This window comes from Amaranthus tricolor, chromosome 9 (assembly GCF_026212465.1).
Source record: "Amaranthus tricolor cultivar Red isolate AtriRed21 chromosome 9, ASM2621246v1, whole genome shotgun sequence".
NCBI classification, from domain to species: Eukaryota; Viridiplantae; Streptophyta; class Magnoliopsida; order Caryophyllales; family Amaranthaceae; genus Amaranthus; species Amaranthus tricolor.
The window spans coordinates 16,739,497-16,755,309 of NC_080055.1; the positions used below are offsets into that span (position 1 = coordinate 16,739,497).

Here is a 15,813-nt window from a genome sequence, read left to right on the forward strand (position 1 = left end):
ATAAGGTCATCCTCGATGGCTTTATTAAAGTGCATTATGTATAGTAACAATCATTCTAAACTAGTTATAAAGAATATTCTAAACTAAATTATTTATTACATTTTATATTACGCTATTGACCATTAGATTATAAAGCGATCAAATTATGAAGTCGAATAACTTACACTCAATTTATTAGCTAATGATGATAGAGTAAATATCGAACTAAGTAATTATAAACATCAATTAGTCTAATATAGACTTGTAATTATATACCTATAAGCGATGTTAAATACTTTAAACTTGATCTAGTTGAGTGAATGAAACTAATCTAAATAATTAATTAGATTATAATAAACGTATACAGTTTTTAAGTTATTTAATTACATTGAAACTTTAAATTAAAAATATTGGTGAATTAGTAACACGAAATACTTGAATTAGTAATGGATAACAACATATATGAAGACTCAACTCTCTTAAATAATAAGGAAAGATTAAAGACTTAATTCTCTTGGATGATGATAATTCAAAACACATATTGTTTAAACAAATAAATTAAGTAATTACATTTAATTGTTTAAGTAAGTTTAAAATCATATTTGATACACATTTGATTTATATTTTTAAGTAAGAAGTCGATGGAATATGCTTAAAGAACTTAAGTTTATTTTAAAGTGATTTTATAAGTTCTGAAATGTGTTTCAAAGTCTTGAAGATAATTACGTTCTTAATCAGGTTAGTTTCGTAATTATATTTGAAATATTTTAATAGGTCAATGTTTCTTGAAATTATATTTGAAATATTTTAATAGGTCAAGGTTCATTAAAATTAACATTGGATATTATTTGAATAAAGTTTAAATATTTTGTTATACATTGTTGCTTAACGTTTAAATATTTCATATTTAAACTTAGATTTAAAATATGTGGTTAAAATCAATTTGATAATTAAATATAGTACAAGGTACACATGTTTTATTATTAATTGTACACGGCTATATTTAAGCAAGATCTAGATTTACTATTATTTGGATGAAATTTGAATTTATGCTAAAAATAGTAAATAGCGATCCTAAAAAATAGGAATTAATTTAAATGGTTATTTAAATGTTGATAAATCTGGTTTATGCTTATTATTCAATATCTTGTATAAGTACTAACATGGCAGCATAGCATTGGACAATTACAAACACAATGACGAAATTATTATTAAGCTGTCAGTACACGTCAGTTTGAAGATAACCTCAAGATCTTGAAGTCAGGCGCTGAAAGACCAGGTCAACAGAAAATAACGGATAGGAGCCTTCTTGTTTTTGAAGATGTGTTGAGGCGTACACTATATATATGAGGCTTCCGTCCAGAACTAAGACAACATCTTGATACACCTTTTCTTACAATTTTCTATCTTGATTTAAGATTTCTCTAAGTGTTTAAAGAGTTGTAATTCTTAGTTCATCTAGCTCTTACATTTGTAATAGGCTTAAGAGTTCAAAAAGAGTTAGATTAAGTTTAATACGCCTAATCAAGAATACTTTTCAAAGTGTTCAACTTGTGAATCTCTATTGTGAGATTTGGGATTTTGCTTTTATTAAAGGGACTTGTAATACGGTTCTTCAAGGGGAAGAACGTGGTGAGAGGAGATAGTGAGATCTTCTTGGTTGTATTAAAGTCGGATTAATAAAAGGCGTTGAAATCCTACGGGTTGAAAGAGAACCCATAGGCGGGGAGTAGGTTGGTTAGAACCGAACCTCGTTAACATATCGTGTGTTATACTTTAAAGTTTATTTTTCCGCACATACGTTATAGTTTACGAATTGGCTCAAAACTGTTCCAGCAGACAAGTTTTGACAGACTCCTCAAACTCTTGAGACAAACTGCCAGAAAAGTTTAAAAAGCCCATACTCTCTATTCACCCCCCCCTCTAGAGAGTATTCAACCTCCTATTAACTTTCATTTGGTATCAGAGCTAAGTTTCACACAAAAAGATTAATATCTTGTGATGGATCCAATAGGAGAAGGGTTGTTTGCTCAAGGTCGTTCGTGTTCAAGACCTCCTTTGTTTTGCGGTACAAATTTCTCACATTGGAAAACTTTGATGAAAATGTTTGTGATTGATCAAGATATGGAGCTTTGGGAGATCATAACTAAAGGACCTAAGATTCCCATGAAAAAGGACGCTCAAGGAAATGATGTAATAAAGTCCGAGTCCGAATATTCACAAACAGATTTGGAATGGGTTTCCAAAAACTATAGAGCAATGAATCAATTATGTTGTGCTTTGAATGGTACTGAGTTCAATCGAGTTTCTTCATGTACAAGTGCTAAAGAAATATGGGACAAGTTGGTTGTGACATACGAAGGAACAAGTCAAGTAAAGGAAACAAAGATCAACATCCTCATGCATCAATATGAAATGTTCAAGATGAAAAAGGATGAGAATATAAATGAAATGTTTACTCGTTTTACTTTGATTACTAATAGTTTGAATTCTCTTGGAAAAACTTTTACTAATGCAGAAAAAGTCCAGAAGGTCTTAAGGTGTCTTCCAAGATCCAAATGGGGTCCAAAAGTCACCGCCATAGAGGAAGCTCAAGACTTGAGAGTTCTATCGCTTGACGATCTCCTTGGAAAACTCACAACTCACGAACTTACCCTACATGATGATGGAGATAATGATGTAATACCTTCCATGAAAAATCTTGCATTAAAGGCAAAGAAACATCATGAATCCTCAAGTGATAGTGAAGATAGCGATGATGAGGAAGATCCATTTGCGTTAATTACAAAAGGTCTTGAAGGAATTATGAAGATGCGAAAACGATTTAAGAAATTTAAATCCAGAAATAAAGGTAAGTCTTCTAATTCTAATTCAAATTTTAAGACTAACAAACTTGCTTGTTTTGAATGTGGTTCTACAGAACATATCGTAAAGGACTGTCCTAAGAAGAAAAGGCAATCCTACAAAAAGAACAAAAACAAACAAGCGATGGTTGCAACTTGGAGTGATTCCGAAGTATCATCCGAATCTGAAAATGAAGATGGACAAGCTCATGTATGTCTTATGGCTGATAATGATGACAATGATGATTTAGATCAAAATCACAAAGAGGTACGTGAATATCTTAACACATGCACAAAAGATGAATTGGTTATAACACTCCTAAATATGTTTCAAATTGAGAAAATTTTAAAAGATGAGAAAAACACTTTGGAAGATCGAATACGTCATTATGCTGAAGGTTGTGAAGAAATTATAAATAAAAATAATTCGCTAAAGGCTGAAAAATCAAATCTTGAAAAGACTGTCAAGGTCTTGAAAGAACAGAATCTCAGTCAGACTAAACAGCTTATTGATCTTAAAAATGAGAACAATGATCTTGAAGCCAGGATCAAAACCTTGAAACTGGAATCTGAGAAAAATCTACAAGCATTAAACAAGCTTAATGAGTCTGAATCTAAACTCACTAAAATGCTTACACAACAAAAATCAACTAGTGATAAACGTGGTATTGGTTATAATCATGTTACACATAACTATAAGAGTAAAACCACATTTGTAAAAGGTGCAAATAAACATAAACGTACTCCTACTTGCACATTTTGTTGCAAAAAAGGACATATAAGATTTGCATGTCCTTACAGACGTAAAGATGATTATATTATCAAGAATTCCTTTCCTTTTGAATTACGTGAACAGATAAAGCAAATATGGGTTCCTAAAGGAACAAGACCACCCAACATGGTCTATCCCGAATATGGTTCCAAATTTGTCACTTGGATAGCCAAGTAAGGTTGAGAAAGGTTATTTTCTTTTGTTTTGTAGGATAAACAAAAATGGATTCTAGATAGTGGATGCTCGAGGCATATGAGTGGTAAAATATCTTTATTTTCTGAAATTAAAGAAAAATGCAATGGCTCAATCACCTTAGGAGATAAAGGTAAATGCAAAATTTTAGGCGTTGGTAAAATTGGTAAGAATCCATCTAAAACTATTGACAATGTTTATTTAGTTGAAGGTCTAAAATTTAATTTGCTAAGTGTGTCTCAACTATGTGATAAAGGTAATGAAGTAATTTTTGACAAAGAAAAATGTGTTGTTAAAAATCCTAATACTGGAGATACTCTCATTACTGCTCTTAGAAATGATAATGTTTATGCTTTACATACTAACGAAATTGCAGTGCAAAATTTCAAGTGTTTGAAAGCTATTACAGATAATCCAAAACTTTGGCATAGACGTCTTGGCCATATCAATACTCACACCATGCTGAAGTTGGTAAGTAAAGATTTAGTTAAGGGACTTCCAGCTCTTGACTATAAACAATGTTCTATTTGTGACGCATGCATTAAAGGTAAACAAGTAAGAAGTTCATTTAAACCGAAGAAAATGGTAAGTACATCAAGACCATGTGAACTATTACATATTGATTTATGTGGACCAATGCGTGTACGGAGCATAAGAGGTAAATCTTATGTCCTAGTTATAGTTGATGATTATTCTAGATTTACGTGGGTTGATTTTCTAAAGGATAAAAGTGAAGCCTTGAAACCGTTTTCAAGACGTTGTAAAGAGATGCAAACTCAACTGAACCTTCCAATAGTCTCGGTTAGAAGTGACCATGGAAGAGAGTTTGATCAATTAGGCTTTGACTCCTTTTGTGAAAAATATGGTATAACCCATAACTTTTCAGCTCCTAGGACACCTCAACAAAACGGTGTAGTTGAAAGGAAAAATCGAACTTTAGAAGAGATGGCAAGAACAATGCTTATTGAAAATGGATTAGCTAAACACTATTGGGCTGAAGCTGTTAACACAGCTAATTATGTCTTAAATAGATGTCTTATAAGACCCATACTTAAGAAAACTCCTTATGAGTTATTCAAAGGAAGAAAACCGAATATAGCATACTTTAGACCATTTGGTTGTAAATGTTTTATTCATAATAATGGTAAAGATAATTTAGGAAAATTTGATGCTAGAAGTGATGAAGGTACATTTCTTGGATACTCACTTAATAGTAAAGCTTATCGAGTGCTGAACAAACGTACAGGTTTAGTTGAAGAAAGTATACATGTTGTTTTTGATGAATCCGAAAATGCAACTTTAAGTGAAGGTTTTAAAGAGTTAAACCTTAATAAACATTTTGATGATTTAAGTGATGATGAACTGGATATTAAAAATGCTAATGCAGTTAAAAAGGTTAATATGCAGGATACCATACAAAGTATTGAGGATAATGGAAAACAGGTTGTTAACATTGAAGACTCACAGTCTGATCTTGAGACCCAACCTCAAGAACTTGAGATAGTTCCTGAACATACTGTTTTGGGTACACCAATTAGAAATACCTCAAATGAAGTAAGTATAAGTTCTTTGAATGAAAACACACCATCCATACTACGAAGAAGAACTAGAAAGTCATATCAACATCCTCCGGAGAATATTATAAGTGATCCAAACAAAGGTACGCAAACTCGATCCTCTCTTAAGAATCTATGTGCATTTTCTGCTTTTGTTTCTCTCATAGAACCTAAAGATGTTAAAGAAGCATTACAAGAACCAGAGTGGATCATTGCAATGCAAAATGAATTAAATGAATTCGAAAGGAACAAAGTTTGGGATCTAGTTGAAAGACCTCCAGATCGTACTATTATTGGAACAAGATGGGTCTTTCGAAATAAACTCAATGAGGATGGAGATATTGTAAGGAATAAAGCAAGACTGGTAGCTCAAGGCTATAATCAAGAAGAAGGAATAGATTATGATGAAACTTTCGCACCTGTGGCAAGGTTAGAATCTATCCGTATTATGCTTGCTTTTGCTTCATACATGAATATTAAACTATATCAAATGGATGTTAAATGTGCATTCTTAAATGGATACTTGCAAGAAGAAGTATATGTTAAACAACCACCCGGCTTTGAAAATTCTGATCTACCTAATCATGTGTTCAAACTAAATAAAGCATTATATGGCTTGAAACAAGCTCCAAGAGCTTGGTATGACAGATTTAGCTCACATCTACTTGAAAATGAATTTCAACGAGGTAAAATTGATAAAACTCTTTTCATTAAAACTAAAGGAAAAGATATTCTAGTTGTTCAAGTATATGTTGATGATATATTGTTTGGAGCTACTAATGATTCTTTGTGCAAGGAATTTTCTGAGATTATGTGCAAAGAGTTTGAAATGAGCATGATGGGAGACTTAACATTCTTTCTTGGACTACAAATAAAGCAAAAGAAAGATGGCATATTTATTTGTCAAAGTAAATATGTTAGAGATTTATTGAAAAAGTACAATATGGATCAATGTAAAGAAGTTAATACGCCTATGAGTACAACACTAAGTTTGGACCAAGATATAAATGGTAAGAGTGTTGATCAAAAGACTTATAGAGGTATGATTGGTTCTTTATTGTATTTAACTGCTAGTCGTCCTGATATCATGTTTAGTGTTTGCTTATGTGCTCGTTTTCAAGCTAACCCAAAAGAATCTCACTTAACAGCAGTTAAGAGAATCTTTAGATATTTATATGGGACTAAAGACTTTGGTCTATGGTACCCTAGCTGTGGAAATTTTAGTTTGATTGGTTTTTCAGATGCTGATTATGCTGGATATAAAGTTGATAGAAAAAGCACCTCAGGATCGTGTCAGTTCTTAGGAAATTCATTGATCTCTTGGTATTCTAAAAAGCAAAATTCAGTTGCTTTATCTACAGCTGAAGCTGAATACATAGCTGCCGGTGCATGTTGCTCTCAAATTTTATGGATTGCTCAACAACTTAGAGACCTTGGAATTGATTTCAAAGGCATACCAATAAGATGTGATAATACAAGTGCAATTTGTATTACAAAGAATCCTGTGCAACATTCTCGTACAAAACACATTGAGGTACGTCACCATTTTATAAGGGATCATGTTGAAAAAGGTAATATTTCTTTATCTTTTATATCTACTGAAAATCAATTAGCGGATATATTTACAAAACCTTTAAGTGCTGATCGTATACGTATGGAACTTGGCATGCTAAATGACGTTGCATGAATTAAGGGGGAGTATTATCAAAGAATATTATCAAAGAATAATATCAAAGAATAATGGCATATGAGTAAAAGGATTGAAACGATAATTACTTAAATACCAAGTATGTATTAAGGGGGAGCATTACGTATTGTTGTGATCATATATGTGTTTATGTATATTTTTGAGAATTGAAAATTTGATTTCAATTTCTAAAAAAAAAAAAATTATTATTATTTGTTTTATAAATATGGGATTTATAATTGAATACCTTTAATTAATAAAGGATATTTAATTATTTTAAAACAAAATTGTTTGTTTCGATTAGTTGTGAACATCATCAATGCGTTAAAATTGTGTTCATTATTTTGGTTAATAAATTCAATTAATCTCATAATTGTATTTCCACTGATTCACGGTTGAAAACCAAAATCAAATGATTGTTCACCATGATGCACAAACCGGTCAAGCTTCACACACACACACACCCTTTGCATTCTCTTGTGTTGTCAAATCAATCAATTTAATGAAAGTACAAATGCATGTACTATACTCCTTTAAAAGAGAGTAAAACGCTTTACTCATTCATTTACTCACAAAATCTTTTTCTGATTTTCTCTCAAAACCGTCTCTTTCACTTTCCCTTTCAAGCTTTTCATACTCTACTTCAATGGCACCTAAAAGAAGGATGAGTAGATCCTCTTCAAAATCCGAAAAAGGAGAATCATCTAAATCACAAATGGCTGAACCTATAACCCCTGTTGTTTCACCATTACACACTTTTGATGTTCCTAAACAATGGTTCGAAAATCATACTGCTTATGGGAGATGGGTTGATATTTTTCGACAAAGATTACTTTCCTTTGTTGATATACTTGATTATAATTTCTTTCTGTTTGAAGACTTTGAAATAATCTCTGTTTTTATTCAATCTACTCCTGGTATGTTATTAAGTCCTGGTTCTACTACCTATGCAACTCTTGTGAAAGTTTTCTATTCAAACTTATCTTTTGTTATGATTAAAGGAGAACATGCTTTAAGAAGTTTTGTTAAGGGTCAAGAGATTGTGATTTCAAAAACCCTAATGAATGACATTTTCAAATTTTCTCATAAATCTGATGATCAAACTCCTAATATTTTGGCGTTACAAAATGCTAGGGATATGTTCATACTTGAATCTTATTCTGATTTCTCTTCTACTAAACAGTTAACACATAATGCTTTGAATTTAAATGGTAAATTGTTACACTACATTCTTGTAAGAACAGTTTTCTCTCGCAACACTTCTTGTGAATTGGTTACTGATGCTCATCTTATACTGATGTGGAAGATTGCTTCTCTGAAAAATGTTGATTTTTCTTCTATTATTTTCTCCACAATGCGATTTTGTTGCTCACATTCTCGCAATTGCTCTCTTCCTTATGCCAATCTTTTAACATTGATCTTTGATCATTTTAATCTACTCTCTGATTTAGAGGAAGTGGATTGTTCTGGTCCAATTTCATTATCTACTGAAATTCTTCCGCCTCTTGGTATTTTCAAAGTGGATGGCAAATATGAGTTGTACTCAAATTTGTCTTCAACTGATAAAGAGGATCTTCAAAAGATTCATGGTAAGCGGCTTACACGTCTTGAACCTCATATCAAGGAACACACCACTCTTTCCCGACTTCAGTCTCTAGATTTGGAGGTTGGTGAAATGAAATCTTCCCTACTGGCATTACATGATAAAGTGTCTACTCTTACTTTTATGTTAGACTCTTTTATGAAAGAAATGAAGGGAATGGTAGTAGAAGATGTGGTAGTGGAAGAAGAGGTCGATGATGGTGATGCTGCTGTACCTCAAGAGGCTGAGGCTAAGGAGAAGGATAAAGAGGGTGAAAAGAATGGAGATGATGAAGTTACTGGTGAGGGTCAAACTATTGATGTGAATATTGCTGAGACCACTCCAATCCAAACAATTAATCCAACCGTTGATGAAACAATTACCCCTGGACAATCCAAACCTTCCAAGAAAAGGAAGAGAAGGTCTAGGAAGTAATTTTTGTTGATTATGCATGTTATGGTTCTGTTGAACAATATTTTCTTTTGTTAATCCCAACATTTTATAACTCCTTGTTTACTTTTTGATGAAAGTCAAAAAGGGGGAGAAATATATATGTATATTATGTATGTATGCATGCTATACTCACTTGCTCTACTTGCTTTATATTTTGATAATGTTTTGCATGATTGCGCATGATTGCTTGCTTATACATGTTCTGAAATATTATGTTCTGAAAAATTGTTAAATGTTTTGCTTAAGTTCTGAAATATTATGTTCTGAAAAATTGTTAAATGTTTTGCTTAAATGTTTTGCTCTGATAAATTGTTCTGTATGCTTAACATTCATGCTTAAGGGAGACATAATGTATATGTTTAAGGGAGATATGAAAATTTAGTTGCATAACTTGATATTTGATTGCTGATTATAGATTATTATTCATAATCATAACTTGATAATCATGTCTTTAATAATAAAGTTTTTGAAATGATATTGATATTGATGACTATCATACTTGCATGTATTATGATTGGATATTTGTTTACATAAACAATGATTGTAATAATATGATATAATACTGTTCTGTTTTGAAACTGTTCTTAAAATCTTGAAGAATGTTTCTGAAAAATGATAAAGTCTCGAAAATGTTTTTATATATTATTATTATTCGTGCTTTTCATTTCATTATAACTTAGAAATATGATTTAGGTAAATATGGTTTTGACTTTCATCAAGAGGGAGATTGAAGACTTAACTCTCTTAAATAATAAGGAAAGATTAAAGACTTAATTCTCTTGGATGATGATAATTCAAAACACATATTGTTTAAACAAATAAATTAAGTAATTACATTTAATTGTTTAAGTAAGTTTAAAATCATATTTGATACACATTTGATTTATATTTTTAAGTAAGAAGTCGATGGAATATGCTTAAAGAACTTAAGTTTATTTTAAAGTGATTTTATAAGTTCTGAAATGTGTTTCAAAGTCTTGAAGATAATTACGTTCTTAATCAGGTTAGTTTCGTAATTATATTTGAAATATTTTAATAGGTCAATGTTTCTTGAAATTATATTTGAAATATTTTAATAGGTCAAGGTTCATTAAAATTAACATTGGATATTATTTGAATAAAGTTTAAATATTTTGTTATACATTGTTGCTTAACGTTTAAATATTTCATATTTAAACTTAGATTTAAAATATGTGGTTAAAATCAATTTGATAATTAAATATAGTACAAGGTACACATGTTTTATTATTAATTGTACACGGCTATATTTAAGCAAGATCTAGATTTACTATTATTTGGATGAAATTTGAATTTATGCTAAAAATAGTAAATAGCGATCCTAAAAAATAGGAATTAATTTAAATGGTTATTTAAATGTTGATAAATCTGGTTTATGCTTATTATTCAATATCTTGTATAAGTACTAACATGGCAGCATAGCATTGGACAATTACAAACACAATGACGAAATTATTATTAAGCTGTCAGTACACGTCAGTTTGAAGATAACCTCAAGATCTTGAAGTCAGGCGCTGAAAGACCAGGTCAACAGAAAATAACGGATAGGAGCCTTCTTGTTTTTGAAGATGTGTTGAGGCGTACACTATATATATGAGGCTTCCGTCCAGAACTAAGACAACATCTTGATACACCTTTTCTTACAATTTTCTATCTTGATTTAAGATTTCTCTAAGTGTTTAAAGAGTTGTAATTCTTAGTTCATCTAGCTCTTACATTTGTAATAGGCTTAAGAGTTCAAAAAGAGTTAGATTAAGTTTAATACGCCTAATCAAGAATACTTTTCAAAGTGTTCAACTTGTGAATCTCTATTGTGAGATTTGGGATTTTGCTTTTATTAAAGGGACTTGTAATACGGTTCTTCAAGGGGAAGAACGTGGTGAGAGGAGATAGTGAGATCTTCTTGGTTGTATTAAAGTCGGATTAATAAAAGGCGTTGAAATCCTACGGGTTGAAAGAGAACCCATAGGCGGGGAGTAGGTTGGTTAGAACCGAACCTCGTTAACATATCGTGTGTTATACTTTAAAGTTTATTTTTCCGCACATACGTTATAGTTTACGAATTGGCTCAAAACTGTTCCAGCAGACAAGTTTTGACAGACTCCTCAAACTCTTGAGACAAACTGCCAGAAAAGTTTAAAAAGCCCATACTCTCTATTCACCCCCCCCCCTCTAGAGAGTATTCAACCTCCTATTAACTTTCAATATAGATCAAAATTAATGTGTTGATGAAACACATAAGTTTTTATATTGATACATTTCAACAGGTTTTAAGATATTAGGGTTGTTATAAGGTGTTTATTGATTTAAAATTGATGTCAATTTGAGTTTTCAAACTTTCATCATTTGATAGCTCAAATTATTAATATAGTTATTTACAATATTGTAATACTTTTTAAATTTTCATCATTTAATAGCTTAAATTAGATAAAAGTTTGTTGAAATCATTTATAAACTAAAATTAATCACAAGTTTTTTGGAGTTTCGACTTGTTTTCGATTAAAATTCGATTCAGGTTTACAACAATTTGGTTTAAAATTACTTGGGGTTTAAAAGTTATTTAAAAGTTCGCTTAGTAATTGGTTCGAATTAAGTTGGTTTTAGCCGGATCGAGTTTGATTTTGTGCATGATTGGGGTCGAATATGACTCCGTTTAGTCCTATTAGATTCGGGTAATCTCGATTAATAGTTATCGGTTATAAAAGCGGATGCATCTCGCATTCAAGTTCCCATTTTTGGTTTCAATCAGTTCAAGTGCAACTTCAGTTCGGCTAATATTGGTTCAATAAATCTCAAGAAAAGAACACATTTTTGAGTCAAATTACTTTCGATTTTGATTCGATTTTTCGAATTGGGTCATAATTGAATAGCTCTACATCTGATGATTAAATATGTAAAAGTTAAACAGGTGAATTCAAATAATTTTTTTTTCTAATGGTTTGTTTGATAAAGCTCTTATTCAAATGAAAATTCGGCCTAGACTATTTATTTTAAGTGTAATATTATTAAATCTAATTTATTTTTTCTAAAGTATTAACAATATTTGTTTCACTTTTGGATTCGCCCACTGAATGGAAGTCTAATAAATTGGCCTTGAATAGTTGTGTTGGTGACATGGCTGTTATGTATGAATGTCAATACACGAGGTCTGAGTTTATCGGAGTCATAATACAATTCATTTTTTTACAAAACAGTGTTATAATTAAATTGAACTTTTTTTCATTCTGAAAGACAATATATTACGATTATTAACACTTTTAATTATATTATAATTACAAAGAAAATATAATAAAGTCGGTAAATTTTATAAATTTTTATCGTAAAACTAAAATTTTCAACATGTTCCTAAAAGTTTGCCAAGAAAATTAACATTAAAGAGAGTTTAGGGTATTCCATAGGGGTACTCTTAATACATCTAAAATTATATCATTTTCTTTGTCCAACATAAACAATATGACATAAGAAGATTTGAAGAGAATACTGGATCAAAATAAAAAATTGGAAGTTCAACTTGAAGATATTGTACAAAATTGAGCCATAAACAATAAACCAACAGCACAAAAGGAGACAACTAAAAGAACCTCACCCTTTCTGGTCATTACACTTAAGGTTAACCATGAGAGAATCCCGTCTTTCATAGTCTTTCATCGAATTTTCTTTGTAACATCAGTTGTACCACAACCCAATAATGGTTAGAAACAATATCATATATATATATATATATATATATATATATATATATATATATATATATATATATATATATATATATATATATATATATATATATATAAAACGAATGTAAAACAAGTTTTAAAATGGAGAAACCAAAGGAACATTAACAGGGAACTTATGGATCTCATCCATCCATGGATTCTTCTCCTTAGCAGGGTTGATAGTTCGTAAGGATTTCCAAACTAAGCTGTTGCACTTGAACCCAGACCCAAACGCAATTTGCCATAATCGGTCTCCCTTGCTTATCCTCCCTTTGGCTTCCAAGTAAGCCAATTCATACCAAAGAGAACTACTAGAGGTGTTACCAAACCTATATAATGTCATCCTTGAAGGCTCCATGTGCCACTCGCTTAGTTGCAAGTTCTTTTCCAACTCATCAAGAACCGCTCTGCCTCCTGCATGAATGCAAAAGTGCTCAAACGCTAACTTGAAATCGGGAATGTAAGGCTTGATCTTCATCTTAAAGAGCTTCTTCCCAATCAAAGTAGCCATGAATAGAAACTGCTCGGACATTGGAAGGACAAGAGGCCCTAAAGTCGTAATGTTGGTTTTTAATGCATCACCTGCAACTGCCATCAATTCTTTTGAAAGAGAGACACCGATTTTCCCACTTGGATCTTCTTGTTGGTAAACACAAGAAAAACACTTGTCGTCTGAACCTTTGTGGGTCCTAACACTGTGAACCAATTGATATTTCGACCTTCTCTTAACAGATCCCTTGTTAGAAAGGAGTATAGCAGCTGCACCCATTCTAAATAAACAATTAGGAAGAAGCATTGAACGTTCGTTACCAAAGTACCAATTCAAAGTAATGTTTTCGGTACTAACAACCAAAGCATAGGAGTTCGAGTGAACTTGAAGAAGTTGCTTAGCAAGATCAATCGAAATTACCCCTGCACTACATCCCATCCCACCTAAATTGTAACTCACAATGTTCCCTCGAAGCTTATAATGGTTAACAATCATGGCCGACAGCGAAGGAGTAGGGTTAAACAAGCTACAATTAACAACCAAAATCCCAATGTCCTTGGGTTTCACACCAGTCTTAGCTATAAGCTCATCAATAGCACCAAACATCACCTCCTCAGCTTCTTTACGAGCAAACGCCATAGATGGATTAGGAGGTGAATTATGAAGGGACTCGGGGAGGTAAGTGTCCTCCCCAAGGCCCGATCTCTCAAGGATTTTCCTTTGAAAACCAAGAGTTTGTTCAGAAAACACACCCGTCATCTCAGATTTTTCCATGAAATAGGGTCGAGGACATTTTACGCTATCATTTGGCTTATAGCAAGAATAATCAACAAGGTAAACAGGGCGAGGACGAGTCATAAAGTACAAAGTAGACAAGAATACAATGAGGGTTGAACATATGATCACAGAAATAAGATTATATTGAAGATGTTCCCAAAGCAAATGAATGTCTTGTAGTGAAAATGTTGAAAGCTGAGCAGCAACAGATGCTACTAAAGGAATACAAAATAGGTACATTGCATGAGTAATAAGGTAATGGTAACCAAGCTTTACATACTTTAACCTCACTGATTGCTTAAAATCCGGTAGCGATCTCGAAGGCGAGGCTGAAGAAGCGGTTGCTAGTGGTGCGATCAGGGGTGTATTGGGTTTACCCTCAGCCATTTTCCCTTTTTGTTTTGCCCTGTGTAGAAATCACGTGAATGATTTAGCCTCAATGTAACAAGGGTAAAAGAATTCATGTTCTCTATATTTCCATAAGCATGATTAGACCACAAATTTGACCATAATTCAAATTTATAACACAAAAGTAAAACACAATCATATCAATTCAAAAAATTTTAAGTCGAACGCTCAAACACGTTCCAAATCTAATTATATGAGCACCCGAATCCGACTAACAGGGTTTAAACCCCAAAAACATAATTAAATTTAAAATTTAAACATTTTCTAAAATACAGAGTTTTAATCCAAGATAACAATTATTACCTCCATTTTAAAATTTTAAAATTAATATATCAGGTAAAAAAAATCAACTCAACCATGTATCGTACTAAAACATTAAAGTTCTCGTCTTCTTCATCATGAGAAAATCACATCAACCCTATCAAATCATGAAATTAAAATCAAATCTCTTGATTTCATCGACCCAACCTATAAAAGCATTTCAATTCATCAAAAATAATTATAAAAATGGTTTTCGAAGTTAAATTTCATTAAAATCAGCCAAAACAAATCATTTAAGCTGGAATATTATTATCATTACAATATCAGATCATTTTCAGCCCATATAATAATAAAGTACACAAATAACTTGGAAAATTATGAAGCATAAATTAGAGAAAACCCAGATTAGAAGACTAACCTCGTAAGATCCCACGAAAACAAAGTAAAATGGCAGAGTTATGAAACGGGTCCCTCAAAATGAAAAAGTAGAGGGTAATTTCTGGTTTCCAAAGTCAAAATATAAATTAAGTTTACGTTTGAACTTAAACCCACTTCAATAGGAAGTACAATTTTAGTATAATGAAGAGAAGTTATTGGGTAGCCACTAAGAAGCAGAACTTGCAAATTGGATTAGCAAATTTGCGCTTTCCTTTGAATATTTATTGGGGAGATTTTTGTCGATGGGTCAAACAAAATTAATTTGTGTAATAATTAAATGAATCCTATAGGTTTATTTCAAGTTTTAAATTTTTATTTTGAAAACTTTTACTAAATAATCTTATTTTTTTTACTGATTTTCCTATAATAATCTCATGTTTTGATAAAATGTGAATAATCCTAAAGGTTGCTTGTTAAAAGTGTAACAAGTAACCTATTACCTATAAAACAAGTCATTTTGTATAAAAAATAAAAAATATATAAAATGAAATTATTAAAAATAGAAAAATTTTAAAAGAATAAATAAGAGAAATAACGTAAGTTCATTTTTTATTTTAACTTTTAATTTTTAATTTTTATATTTTTTATATTTTATTTTATTTATCTTTTTTTAGCAATAGCCGATTACCATTTGGGCAATA

General features: G+C 31.3%; 1 protein-coding gene across 1 annotated transcript; it reads right to left on the bottom strand.

Moving 5' to 3' along the window:
- Nucleotides 1–12,858: 12,858 nt before the first annotated feature.
- On the bottom strand, nucleotides 12,859–15,405 carry LOC130824038 (3-ketoacyl-CoA synthase 11-like). Its single transcript, XM_057688908.1, has 2 exons — nucleotides 15,153–15,405; nucleotides 12,859–14,471 (listed from the first exon to the last, which is right to left on the bottom strand). The coding sequence occupies exon 2, from the start codon at nucleotides 14,450–14,452 to the stop codon at nucleotides 12,896–12,898; it is 1,557 nt and encodes a 518-aa protein (XP_057544891.1). The 5' UTR covers nucleotides 14,453–14,471; nucleotides 15,153–15,405; the 3' UTR covers nucleotides 12,859–12,895.
- Nucleotides 15,406–15,813: the final 408 nt, after the last annotated feature.

Excerpts from the sequence above, each read along its gene's own strand:
- LOC130824038 (XM_057688908.1), bottom strand. The coding sequence starts at position 14,452 with ATGGCTGAGGGTAAACCCAATACACCCCTGATCGCACCACTAGCAACC.